At 33.0% G+C, this 14,990-nt stretch overlaps 1 protein-coding gene across 1 annotated transcript in view; it reads left to right on the forward strand.

Moving 5' to 3' along the window:
• Window positions 1-3,653: 3,653 nt before the first annotated feature.
• The window catches only part of LOC130891629 (protein Wnt-1-like), a 157,842-nt gene continuing 146,505 nt past the window's right edge, over window positions 3,654-14,990 (forward strand). The window contains exon 1 of the mRNA XM_057796471.1: window positions 3,654-3,819. Coding sequence (XP_057652454.1) covers window positions 3,740-3,819 — 80 coding nt within the window. The 5' untranslated portion in view covers window positions 3,654-3,739. The remainder of the gene's footprint in view (window positions 3,820-14,990) is intronic.

Raw genomic sequence — 14,990 nt, forward strand, 5'->3', positions numbered from 1 at the left:
TATTCTAATTAAGTCTTCGAGAGGGTAAAAAGTTATTGTACGGTTAAGTACAAGGATACCATATAGTGCCGTTTTCCGGACTCAAATTAGTACTATAAAATCGACTTTACAGTACAGCATGAAAAAAATTTCTTCAATACAAATTTTTAAAACTGTTTATTGTTTTCTTGAGTTTAGGTTTAAGAAGCTGTATTTGCTAATTTGCTCATCTATTTTTCAATTATTATTTCCTATTTGAAAATAAATTAAGTCTTGATTGACTGTCTGATTCAGTTTGTCCATTGTCATTCTGTCGAAAGTTTACACTGGCTGATAAAGGAGTTATTACAAAGTTATTACTAAATAACAGATGTAAGAATAAGTTTTCTTATTGTTCGCAGTTTATTGAAAATTCCCTTAGCTTAGAAACAGAATATCAATTTTATATCCTAGGAAATCAATATTCAGGAGTTTAATTTGTTGTTTACTAAAGTTCCAGCATTGGTGGTTATAGAGTTGGTGGGCTCTCCTTTGATTTTTGTTCTAGGGAGCTGCAGTTGTCATTTATAAACACTCTTCTTTCCACTTGAACCAAGACAGCAAACTCGAACTTTAGTGTAGAACTGCAATGCAATATATCAATTTAATTTCATAAGTTTGATTAAGTGACCTGCAAAATTCGTCAATTCTCCGCGCCTGGTCTTTATGTGGAGTGATTTGAAGACTGTATCTACTATTATCAAATACAAATAATGGACGACTCATGAGGTTCATTAATTAGCACCAATGGTACAATATTCAGCGTCTAGTTCTACAGAAATATGCACCTTTGGTACTCTGCTCATGGTAAATTGAACTACTCATCCAATCAATTGTGAAATATCTCAAATGTAATGAGCTATTTGAATTTCATGAATTCAAAACTGAGCTATAGAAATTTATGGAGATGGACATTGTAATGTACCTGCTAGATTAACAGCATCTAATAAAAAAATAATATACGAGTAATCGTAGTCGTAGTGAAAGTATGTAGTACAGTTTTGTTGATTTACGGCCTTTCTCTCTTAGTTCCACGGTCTTCCATTGGTTGTCCTTTTGTCTTGACGTTTATCTTTCGACTTCATACTTTAACTCTTTCACCTTTCAATTTCAATTCCTGCCTGTCAGTTTGATATTAGATATTTTTTATCTTTCCAAGGATCTGATTATTTTATCTTATGTATCGATGTAATGTCCAGTTTTGATAGTCATATGAAATGAAAGGGATTTTGTATTGGTTAAAGATATTTGTTTCTAAATATTGAGGTTATCTTCTACTCTTCAATATATAATATAGTGCATACCAATATTCGTCTGCTGTCAATATAATTTCTAGATATTTATCACTAATCTTTCCACTGTCTCGTTTTTTATTTTGATCCTGTAATTCATAATTCACAATATCACTTTGATTTCATGGATACTGACTTTTCATTTCATTTCCATGTTCTCTACCTCCTGCATCTTATTTCCGACTATTTGAAATTAATACCACATCGTCTACATATAGCAGATAATATATTTCACCGGTTTCAATGTTGTGTAACCACTAACCGGCATTTAACTTTTTGTCTTTTATTCGTTTCGTTATCTCATCAATGTTTATCCTTCTCTTCATTATGATGTTCTGATTTAATTCCTTATTTTTGTATTCCGTCCCCATATGTGCTTCTAACAGATCCATTCAAACCCTATGTACTCCAATCCCATTCAGACACCTCCATATCAGGGCCGGATTAAGCTAGGGGCTTGGGGGGGGGGCTATAGCCCCGGGCCCCAGGTCCAAGAGGGCCCCATCATTTGAAAATCATTCTGTATTTTTTGATGTGTTGATACCACAAATCTAACGTATTGATATTATTTTGTGAATTTTTCCGGGTTTTCGAATTCCTTAAGGGGGCCCCGTCATTATTTTAGCCCCAGGCCTTATAAATCTTAATCCGGCTCTGCTCCATATTCATATTATTTCTATTTTGTTGAAGTCTGCACTCCAAACAGCAAACCCGATCTATACCTTCGCCGCCGATAGCTTAGTGGTGTCGTCGTTCGAATCAACCGCCCCAATAAACTCGGCTAACACCCAAATCCACAAACAGCAGCAGATCACGACCATCAATACCGATTAAAAAAACTTTCTGAAACGGGGTGGAAACAATCTGATTGAGTTTAATGCAACGAAAACCCAAACTGCTATTTTTACAAAGAAGGCTGGGACTGCGGCTCAGGATTTGGTCGTGTCTTGACATAAAATATTATCATCACCGCAAATTCGCTTATTGGGTGATGAGGTTGTAAGTAATGTGTCCTGGCATAGTCACGCGACCGATTCTGCCAAGGCAGTTTTACAAAAACTTGGAGCCCTCTATAAACCCAAAAAGCTATATACTCCGCAACAACTTCTACTCCTCTTCAAGGCCCAGATTCATCCATCTTTGGAATATTGTTAGCACATTTGGAGTTCGGCTCCAAAGCATACCCTGAAGATGCTCGACTTAATACAGAAGAAAACAGTTCGACTTATAGGCGACTCAGAGTTGATTAGAAACTTAGAGCATAGAAGATAGGTCGCCGACCCGACTCGTTTTACAATACTACCACGGAAAATGCTCTCCCGAGCTGTCCAAAATAATCCCACCTAGAAAAGTTCTTGCAAGATCTACTCGATAGGCAGACGTGGCTTACGAACACCGAGCTTCGCCCGCAGTAGCCCAGCAGTTCAATTTATCGGGACTTATTTCTTTGGAGAAGTGCAAGCCAATAGAATCAGCTACGAAATCACATCTTTCCTGACCACTACAACTTAGAGAAGTTCAAGATCAATAACTCCACACGGCAGGCATAACTCGAATTACTCGAGTGTAAAAGTGTTGACCCTCTTGTTTTTGCATTTTATATAAAAAACAATTTTCCTCCTTTTCTAATTCTGTTTAAATTAGCTTTCTTACTATAGATATATTATCATTAGTTTGTCCTCTTGGTCTGTTCTTCCTATCTATATTCAACACATTCTCGTTAATCTTTTTTCCAAAATTCATGTATATATGTTATAGCCTGTTTGTACTAGATTCTATATTTATTATTTTGCGTCTGGTCCATATTGGTTTTATGGAATATTTTCCTAGTTTCTCGGCATTTTTCATTCTTCACGTGTATCTTTGAAAATTTTCCCAAATTCTTAAGTCAAAAATTATTTTTCTTTTTTACTTTCTTTTAGTTTAGAGCAGCTCGAAATAATTATTAAAGATATATGTTTTAATTGACAGAAATGGTCTTCTATTTATAAAAATATGGTATCTATATTTTCATATTATACATAGAGCACTCTAAAAATCAGATAAAATTGATAACCATTTAAAATGTTTACCTAAAGTATATGATAGCTACCAATAAACGTGTCTAACGGTTTAATTTACGATTTCAACAGATTCACAGGTTAATCTACATTTACGTTTATATACTGCTCGCACTATTATTCTTATTATTGTGTTTATTATCAAAAGTTGCACGTGCTTTCTATCGTGCATCTCGAAAAGGCGGGTCGTGATTGGACGACGTCCAATCGTACGCCGCGACGTCGCTTTTGCGTCCGCCCTCACTACCAGTGATGCGTTCGCGGTGCATTCGCGGTCAGTTCCGAGCTAGTTTCGGTGCAAGAAAGTACTTACTGTTTAAGTCCGAGAGTGCGTCTCGTTCGGTTTTTGGTGGTGGTGAAAGCCGCGGTATGCAGCGTCCCGGCAGCGGGTTTGTTGCTTCCGTCGTTCTATGGACGATTTTTCTTCAACATACGGATGCCGATTGGTGGTAAGTTCATAAAACAACAGTAGAACGTTTATTATTGTGAGGGTCGATAATAGAACTTTCCCCATATTGCACTAATTTGAAAAAAAAAAATATTTCTAAAAGAAAAGTACGTGAAGATTGGTATCAAGAAAGTGCTTCCATATTATGGTTCAAAAAATTTAAATGAGATAATTCTGATGATGAGATAATATGGTTGGCAGATCAGCAGAAGTGTTAGGAATTCCCATCCCAAATTAATTTTAAGTTCCGTAAATACAAATAACACTGATTTTCAATTGAAAATAAACGTATGGTTTATCTTCTTATCCCATTTTTAGAAATTTATTATTACCCAAAAAATGACTGATATTTATGATTTGCCAAATCATCTATTCCATGAATAAGTTACGTTTGCCAAGATTGACAATACGATAACAAGTAACTTAATGTAATGATGTTTTAAAAAGTTTACTAGTTACGAAAAGTAAAAATATTTCGCAATTGTAGATGCAAAAATTACTTAAACTACCTCTGCATTGTCGTTAAATTTGATGTACTACATATCCTGAAGATATAATATTAACCCAGTTACCAAGAAGGACTTCTGTTTAGCATTAATCTGTGTATTTTCTATCTAATTGTATTTAAGAATGCCGCTGTGTACGATGTTCTTTGAATGGTATATTGCGGAATATATATCTACTACTAAAAAAAATTATAGGAATTATTTACGAGAAAAAAAAACGATCAGGAAATGTGTTAAAGCGAGGGGAGAAAAGCATTTACTATACTGCAGCTCCTTATTATATTCAAGAACACTTTAAACAGTTGGTACAGCTGAAGGTGAAAAAAAGGAGACCAGAAGAAGCAAAAAAAAAGAAAGCAATTATAGGAGGGCTAGTAACATACATAATGTATGGATTTGTAAGCCTTGAAGCTATACCAACGTTAAATGCTAGTTATTTACAATATATTAACAAAAGAAATGAAGCGAAAAGTTCAAAAAAAGAGCTTAAAGAACAGAAAAAATAAAGCAATTATAGGAAATACGCAAAATGCTTTTGCAGGCCTATCCCAAATTCTGGAAGCTAGTACCTTGTATTATGAAATACTTCTAAAAGTAGTGAAACAGAAGATCCGAAAAAATGCAGAAGAAACAGGAGAAAACATAGGCAATGAATTAGCGTTTGCAAACCTTGAAGTTATCCTCAATACTGAAAGCTAGTGCTCTGTATTAAACGTCATCTACTGTAGCACGAAGCATTAGTCGACTCATAGCAGCGCTTTTTGGCAGATATTATCTGCGATGGCTGCATGTATAATAGGTATACTTTTTTGGAATAGCACTGCTAATGTTCGTTATAATAAATGAAGGCAAAATTATAGAAAGACCATACTCAAAAATGTTTCATAAAGTACATAGTACCGTTGAGGAAAAATTAGAAGATAGAATAATTATCCTTTAGTTTGATTATGCTAGAATTTGTGAAATGCTAGGCGAAAAGAGGCTCAAGAAATCGACATAATAATGATAATATCTGATCCTACGTAACGGAATCAATAGTATTACTTTTTATTCAATATTTGTTCAATTCAATACAAGCAAATTATCTAGTTTCCAGAATTTAAGATTGTTGTTTTCAAATGGTTTATTCTTTAAAAATAACATCTGATTTAGTCAAGAACTTTTCTGGGTGTCTCTGGTACTTGTGCCATATTTGAAATTGGTTATACAAAATACCGCTCATAAAAAAAAAGTGAGATAATCTTGAGGCCCCCATACCTATATTAACTCATGCGGAATGGTCAGTTGATTTAGTGTGTATTTGTGCAAGATTATACTTTGATCAAATTTTCGAAAAGTAATCTGAGGGGTGAGGCAACTTGACCATACTTTAGAAGGAGCAGGTATAAGCCCACAAAGGGTGTGCTCTGTAGAAAGTATGAAGAATGGTATAATTGAAACCAAAAGCTGCTGGTTTTCTAACATATTTTGTTTTCCTTATTAAAACTGGGCCGAATGTCTATTTAAGAAACTGAAAGCCATTTTGAATTTTCGATAGATCAGAATAGATGGGTCCAAGTATAAAGAAAGTTCATTCATATTTTCTCTTTGTTGTCAATCATAATAAAAGAAGTCTTATTTTGATAGAAACTAGTTTTTAGAACAAGTAATTATAGATTACATTGGTTCCAATACAAGTAAAGATCTCAAGATAATCATTTAGTATAACCAAACCAAATATTTCTAGGGCACAGAATATCACAACTAGTTATTTTATTGGAAAAGTCTCTCAATACCACAAACCATTACAAAATAAACTAAATAAGGTGCAATGAAGTATTACTTGTTTTTGAAACAGAAATTCCAATAATTGGAATCTTCATCTACACCCTATCTTTAAGTTGTTGTGTTCGTGATTTTTTATAGTTTTTAAAAACTTATATCTAATGTTACTAAATACTAATGAATTAAGTTTTATTCTTTTTCAAAATAACCAAAAGCTAATAATATAATCCAAATTAGCTTTTGTTTTGTAGGTAGGACAATATTATAGACTTCTTTTCGGAAAGGTGGTATCCGTTACCAATTATCTGTATCTAACAATTAATTAACTTTTTCATTTAGGCTTTTAGGGTTATCTGTAGTCTTCGTTTCATCGTTTTTTGATGAAGAAACCCACGGTCGCTTTTGAACAGCTGACCAACTCAGTGGCGTTCAAGAAAGAATTATGAGAATCGTTTTGTTGAAAGTTACAATATCAAATACAAAGTACCATCGAGAAATGTAATATACAATTATAATATACAGGATAATATTTTAAAAAATACTGATGGGAATATTAGGCATTATGAAAACAAACGCAAACTTCTCGTATATTAGCGGTGAGTAAAACTCATTCGCAGATTTTTATCCTGATTTTGGATGATCTCTTGAAAACTGAAAAATACTTAATCATACGTACGTATATATTTGTATAAATTTGGAAAAACTCGAAGTAACATTAAAAGATAAAAAACTATGATCACAAGAGTGAGATCACCTTTAGTCTCTGAAGACGATAACTTGGTTATCGAAACGCGCGTCATACAGTTTAATCGTGATGTACTGATGGTGTAAACAGTGTATTTAGTACCAACGGTTCCAGAAATCCCAACTTAGATGATAACAAGAGACAACACCTAATAGGTAAGTCACGGCTGGAGAATGGTCTACACACAAATATTATCATCATGTAATTAATATTAAAAATAGAGAGAGAGCGGAATTATACTAGAGGAAAAGAGAATAGAAATATCAGTTTATAATTCCCTATCTCTCTCTATTTGCCATTAGAATCGAAACTTGTTATCTTCCTCCTTTACCATTCCCACCACTCGAAATTTTGACTGCATGAACCACTCAGGGTGTAGAGAGATAGAGAATAGTAGGACGATGTTCTTTCACTATCTATCAGCAGCTCGGATATCCTCTACTATTTCTATACGATAATTAAGATAAAATTGATATACAATAAAGATAAAATTGAAAGTGATGAAAGGATATCAAGCGGATAACAAGGAGGAACAAAGATGAAAAAAATTGAGAACATGGAACTTAAGATTAAGTATATTCTACAAGGGAAAAGAGAAAGAATTGTATGCTCTTACAAAGAAGCATCGCATGTGTTTTACCATTTTACTACTGTATTAACTCATTTTATTGGAATATGTGCTCGAATTATCAGATTTTATATATCTGTGAACATTCTAAAACATAAGCCTTGTGTTTATGAAATTGGATTGTATATCAAAGTAGATCAGCTAACTCAATGAAAATGAAATAGACACGAAAAATTTATTACAATACTATCAATCTACCTTGGATGAATTTAGACAATAACTTCCATGTATCCAATCCAATCATCGTATTGTTTTGTTGTTATAGCCATGCATTCTAATAAATATGACATTTAATATTCATAAGTTTTTTAATTGGGGTATATTATTATAGAAATTTTAAAAGATTATCACCAACCCTGCGTTTATTATGTTACTTGTCCTTCTCACGCATTTCTTTTATTAGTAATCGATAATGCAAATTCATATTTTTTTTTCACATTTATTTTACTGGTAATATGACAGTACCGACCATTCTATTACTAAACAGTGGATATGTAGTATTTTTTTGTATAAAATATTTTTGACCTTTTGACATAATTTAGGTCTTCATTAAAATATTTTGATATTTGATTTAAACTTGATTTTTCTCGTAATTAGTAAGTAATCAAGATTGGACATAAACGTATAACTTTCGCGCACAATAAAAATTGTCATCATGATAAATGATTATTTATTTTAATATAGAAAATCATTAATAGAAAAAATAATTGATGAGTTCCAATTGCGTTAATTTTGACCTAAATCGTGCAATATAAGTGATATTGGTCTTGCAATGGAATTTTTCACCAAGATTTTGCAAGTCTTGCACATTTTTGATACATTTTTATAGGAGCAGATTTTCGAAAAAAAAAATTGAAGCAGATTTTCGAAAAAAAAAATTGAAAATAGATAATTTTTCCAGCGGTCAAAATAAATAAATAATTAATGGATTGAAAATCAGCTATTGTTGGTACTAATATTATGGAAAGTTTCTAGAAATATGAAGTGCCAAAATGGAAACAGATGCAAACAAACTGTTTTATATAGGATGTTTTTAAGAGTTTTTTTGAATATGTGAAAATATTATCGGCCACTTTTTCTTATACTTTCAAAAATTTTGCGTAATTGCGTGTTTGTAGGGCTCAAGTAAATTTCTCATTGGTGAAGAGAACAAGATAAGAGTGACTGTTAAACTCATTATTATATTTTATAGATACAAACACAAATTTAATAATTAGATAAAACCAACAGTTTTTACAAATAATTTTTTTGCTTCCATAATGGTCAACAATGAATGTTATTAACTCATTACTACAATAGAACTGAACTAGAGAATGGATACAACATTTTCATTGAACAATTTGTTTCTGTATATTTCATTGACTGTCGGTGTAGCGGATTTATTGCGATTTTCCCATAACCTTGTGAACTCGTTCGCCAGTCAAATGACCGAAGATAAGGAATAATTATTTCAGCTACTACTACCACAATACCCTCCCATAATCCACCACAACCCCAGCATTGCCTTAGAAATTTTTCCTATATTAAGGTCATTCCTGGAACCTCCATAACTAGCATAAAAATGTCCCCATCCCTCCCCAAAATAGACAAAAGACTTTATACTTTTCAAGTTCACAAAACTACATTCTTATTTTTATCGAACATCTTTAGTGCCAGTTTACATTTATCAATGATTGCTAAACGTTCTAAATTTTTACTCTGTATTTCGACACAAAAGTGTTTTTTTTTAATAACGACTTGTCACACTTCCTCAGCAATTTGCTGGGAAACATTCACCACCTCTGCGGAGTCCGAGTCGGTTGGAGTGTCCTTCTAGTCGTCTATGGCCCCTTTTGTCACTTATGGCATCGTTCCTGGAACATACTTCATGAGTGACGGGCTATCAGTGGTTTCCTTTTACCCTACGTCACCCTTCCCCTCTTGGGATTAGGAGTTCGGGTTCCTTTCTCTCTGCTGTCTTTGTCTTTCATCTTTTTCCTTGTTGCTGAGAATACTCTTAGCCATGTTTTGCACCGATTTCTAGTTCTCTGAGCTGTCAAGCATCTTCTCTACAATGTTGTCGGGAGTGAGCTCGCATTCTGACCTCTCTCCACTTGTAGCATACGAAGAAGGCAGTGTCTACGGCGGCACAGTATATACATCTATCCGTGGTGTCTTTTCTGAACCGTTTGGCATAACATCGAAAGACGCCATGTCCTGTTAGGACCTGTGTCAGGTAGTAGTCTACCTGGCGGTGCTCGCACTTAACCCAAAAGTGTTTACCCAAACATTAAGAATAATATTTTAAATAAAAATAACGAAAATAACCACAAGAGTCTTCCATTTTTAGTCTTAGTCTCGCAGAAGTTTTGCACTGCTCAATCTTGGTCTTGCTTTTTCTGTAAGACTAAGACCAGTTACTTATGGTATATGTAGATTCTTATTTCTTCACTTTATCGCATGAATATGAAAATTCAGTTTACTGCAATCAATAAGATAATGTTTCTTTTAATTTGAAAGGTTCCATTCACTAAAAAACAATCATTTATACAAAGTAGATACTTTGAATTTTCACAAAACGAATTTTTAAATTTCGTTACTTAGGTCTTTGACATATTTCTCATTTTCATGTATATCAACTATTTATAAAAATTACCTACCTCTATTTGAGTCTGTTTCAAGGATTTCGACACAAAAATGTTTCCCCAAACATAGGAATAATATTTGAAATAAAAAAATGAAAATAACCGCAACAGTCTTGCATTTTTAGTCTTAGTCTCTGCTCAATCTTGTTCTTGCTTTTTCTGTAAGACTAAGACCAGTCATTTATTGAATATATGTACATATATGTATATGTTTCCTCACTTTCAGAATAAAAACGCAAATATTAACGATCACTATTTAAATTTTCTTCCAAAACTCTGGGTAGTGGTTAAAAATAGATCTCCATAATATTTATACAAGAGCTATTGGGCTTAATCCGGTTCAGATAGCACACCATTGATTAACAAATATTTATTTATCAAGTTCGGCCGAAGACTAAGTGGAATGTCGTGTCGGATATATGTCCTGTGTCAAATATTTGGTTTTATTTCATTGTTTTAGAAATACGTACCTGAGGAATGTTTTTCAGTTTATAGCCCCTTCTGTTTTATAATATATTAAATAAGCATTGACAACATGACGTTTGGAAGCAGTAAGCTCAATTTTATGTGTAATTTGTCATTTTTTTATTTTGAGAATAGTCGAATTTTGTGCAAAAGAAAAGTCCTTCAAGCTCACATTTTCCAACTAGAAAATGTTGCTAAAAAGAGCTGAGACAATTTGTAATCTGTGTCCTACTAACGTTTTGAAACGTAAAATCTGTCACTATACTTATAGATTTTACTTTTAAGGCAATTTTTTTTCCATAAATGCAGATGAAATGAGAGTATGATACAATCGTTAATATCAATATTCAAATTAGCTTCAATCGTATAGAGAAATCTGTAGTCTGTAAATTTGTACGTTTTGTTGACTTGTAAGAGACTTGTAGTGTATTCTTAAATTAAGCCAATATGATGAAAAACAGCATTAGCTTCCAAAATTAATTATTATCTTAGATATTGAAAAATAAGACATATTTATTTGTAACGAGAAATTTTATTCTTTTGGTCAATGTAACATGCTCATCACAAATAGCGGCATTTTAAAGCAAACGTTTTTTTTTTGACCTGCGTTTTTTTATTCTTAAAATACACAAAATACACAAAAACCGGCGTCTTTTTCATTGCCTAGTGTTTCAGGTATAGAAAAGAACTAATTAGATATTGAACCAATTTTTTAATGAAAATTCGACGATCTGTATATCCTCTGTGTTTGTTTTGAATATGATTTGAAATGTTATTTCTCCTTATCTCTAAAATAGTGAGGAATATTCGATGAGGACATCTACAATAAACTTTTGATAAAGTCTACTACATCTACACTGCCTTTCATCAAATATAAATTATAATGATATCTGGTTTTAATTCTCCTTCATATTCTGTGCCTATATCGTGTTAAGTTTGACAGATGAACAAACCTTACTATTTGGTTCCGAATTACATTTAGAAGAAAAATGCTTTGGCTAAATTGAAATACGGTACTACTTACAGTATTGGAAAATTTCGCATAATTCTCGCTTGCTCGTCAACCATTGTTGTCCTCTGTTTCAGCAACTCTTCTGCGAATGCATGCATCGAGCGCACGATTTTAGTCATAATCTCCTAACCTAACCTAACCATTCTTCAATTAAAAGGAAAATTCAAAATTTTTTAATTATTGTGAACCAAGTATTCAGTATTCAGAGTCAAGAAACTAGACACAATGACTCAAACTGTATTCAATCCTAATTCCAAATATTGAAATGGTTTGCACAGTAAGAGTTTCATTATGCAATTGATAGTACGTACATTTATTTTTTCGAAAAAAATACAAATACATACATGTGTTTTATATCGAAACATATTTAAAAAGTAGCACACAAATTATTCTGGTAGATGAATAAGCGATGATGCAAAGTAAGATATTTTTTGTCATCAGAAGACAACCCTCACGCAATCACAACAGACATTGGCTTGCAACAAATTTTTCATTAATTTTCAAGAGTTAAGACAGATGTTTTAAATTTTATGTAATCTTGATAATTAAATACTTTTAGACGAGTGCTAAAAAATCGACAAAGTTATCTGGGCTAAGGGAAATTCATTTTTTTTCTATGAGATATTTAAAAAGTCGGGTCTACGTTAACCGACCAGACATTCATTCATTCAAAACATCTAGGCAGTATATACAACTTTCAAAAAACATTTCAGAACACAAAAACCATTGAAATATTGAAGAATTACGTTAACATTTACAAGCTTACTATGTATTGACGTCACTGTATCTACATATTGGTAATGAGCGTTATAGCAGAAAGTATGCTTAAAACGAAAATTTTTGGTTTTAAATGTCATAACGATATAAAAATTATTTTTTCTACATTTGTTAAAATATTTTTTCCATTCATTTGCATTCATAAAGAATGTAATTTCTGAATCTGTCAAAAAGCGTGAAAAAAGTACCGTAGCGGCTCATTTTTTCACGCTTTTGCGTTAGAAAAAAGTGCCGGAACTTGTCATTTTCTAACGCAATTATAAAATTGTTTTATCAAAATAGTGGGCTACGAACGCGTTCTTTCTCATGTCAATTCTTTTCTCCGATGAACTATCACACTTTTATTTCTTGATATTCCTTCAAGAAAATCAGTTTAGTGTCTAATTAAAAGGAGTGTAGTATTATTATTATTGATGGAGTGTAATAGTGAAGAAACTGCACACCAGAAGATGTTGAATTAGCAACTGCAGCGACTATGAATCTTCTCCCTGAAAAATCCAGGGAACAGTATTTAAAGGAATATAATTCTATAAATTCCAAACTCGTAAAGTAATTTTTTTTCACTCGTAGGAATTGCAAACCATCCTACTCGGAGAAAAAAGTATAACTTTACTCACTTGTTACATAAATAACTATTAATAATGTTCAAAATTTTGTCAATTAACCTGTTTATAGTATAAAAATTTGATTCGACATTTTAACTAGAACAAATATTAGTTGTCCACATTTTTTCGTCGAAATTAATACCTGAAATACTATAAATTTGCCTAATATTAGGATAAATATGGAAGTAATTTTTTTATTATTATATATTTACAGTTCATAACTGTATTATATATTGAGAACATTTTGTACCTCTCTAATGATTGCATGCTAAGACGTGCTTATAACAATACACCCGCACCAGTTTACGAAAAATATTCTTTCATTTTTATTACTGTTTATTATAATGCTTATAACCTTTTACAGTACATGTTACTATGGTCGGTATCTTCTAATTTGTCAATTACTTAGTTTAAGATATCATTGCTAGAACATGTGGAATCCGTATAAAATATTTTCATTATTTTACCTACAATTATTTTCCCACTCATCAACAAATGAGATTGTCTTACAACCCTCTTATATTGGTTAGAAAGTGGTTCGTGAATAAATTTCTTGGTTTGCTATTTAAATCATACTTCATCATTTACCAACACAATAAGTATTGACAAACCGTAATTCTAAAAACAGAACGTGATCACTATTTAGTTGACATTTTAGGTGCTCCAGTAATACAGTATTCTCCAATATATATAAACAAAAGAACTAGGTTTACGGGTTAAACCGCATTGGACTTTTGAAAATTCTCAACGTTTCTGCTCCCGATTTGGAGTCATTATCAAGAGAAGGTGAGGATAAGGTGGTTATTCGCTCATTGGTAAGAAGTGATCCGATTCCGTGGTCTCAATCTGCCTACTCCACACAACTAATCACCCCTTTTCTTGGTTGATTCCAATGCCTGAATATGGGGCTTGAAACCCAAAATGATGCATTGAATGTACAAATCTGTTGTGCGACTTATTATGATCATCATAATAACAAGTCGACAGCAATGAACAAATGAACAAGTTTCGTTTTCACGAGGTTCATTGGTATTCTACACTGATGGCTCAAAACAGGGAAATGGACAAGTAGGGACAAGAATATCTGGCCCAAGAACCAAGCTTGCTATCCCAACGGACCCAGAACTCAGGGCTATTTTCCAGGCGGAAACATACGCTATTCGTAAATGCGTAGCTCATTGAGCACAACTCAACTACTGCAATGCAAAGATATTTATCCTTTATAGCGTAACCCTTCAAGCACTTGACTCTTATAAAATTGAGTTGAAGTAGGATGGGAATCAACCCAATTTTTGAACTCCTGGTTACACTGGATTGGTCGGCAATAAACTAGCTGAGCATCAGGTGAAGAAAGGTCAGCAAACTTCTTTCATAGGACCATACATTTCTTATGTTACAGAAAACGCCGTCAAGTTATGGTCATGAAAAATTCGAAAAATGAGAAGAGATCAGAAACATGGAGTGAGACCCAGACAGTCTTATTCTCTCTCGCCCAAAAGGTCCTTTCATTAAAGGAAGATGAAAAATAGTTAGTGGTACGTTCACTGGATACTGTCCGATGATCTACCATTTCTGCAGGGAACCAAAGAAAACCATCGAACACCTCCTCTGTGAGTGTGAGGCTGTCCACAAAGGCTATGGTATTTACATTGAGGCTTTTAAACCAGACTAAAGCTGCATTGGTTAGTGGCTCTATGAAATTGTTCACAGTATTTTTCTGTTTAACTTGATCCACATTGTTTACCATTTCCTCACAAAATGAAAACATGCTCCGCAACAAATAGTTTTTCCTCAGTGGCAAGACCAATTCTTAACTACAAGTATAACATCGCAGAAGAAGAAGTTAATAGCCCATGATTGCTTCTTCCTCAATGGCCAGACCCATTCTTAGGTATAACATCACATAAGAAGTCAAATGTCTATGAATATCTGCTTCTTCAACTCCGGTTAAAACGTGTGATTTTTTTGGTGGTATCTTTTTGGCAACACTGTCTTGTGTCATTGTCAAACTTGTTCAGTTTGGTCTATAATTTAATTATTAATCGA

The sequence above is a fragment of the Diorhabda carinulata genome, chromosome 3 (assembly GCF_026250575.1).
Source record: "Diorhabda carinulata isolate Delta chromosome 3, icDioCari1.1, whole genome shotgun sequence".
Classification (NCBI taxonomy): Eukaryota; Metazoa; Arthropoda; class Insecta; order Coleoptera; family Chrysomelidae; genus Diorhabda; species Diorhabda carinulata.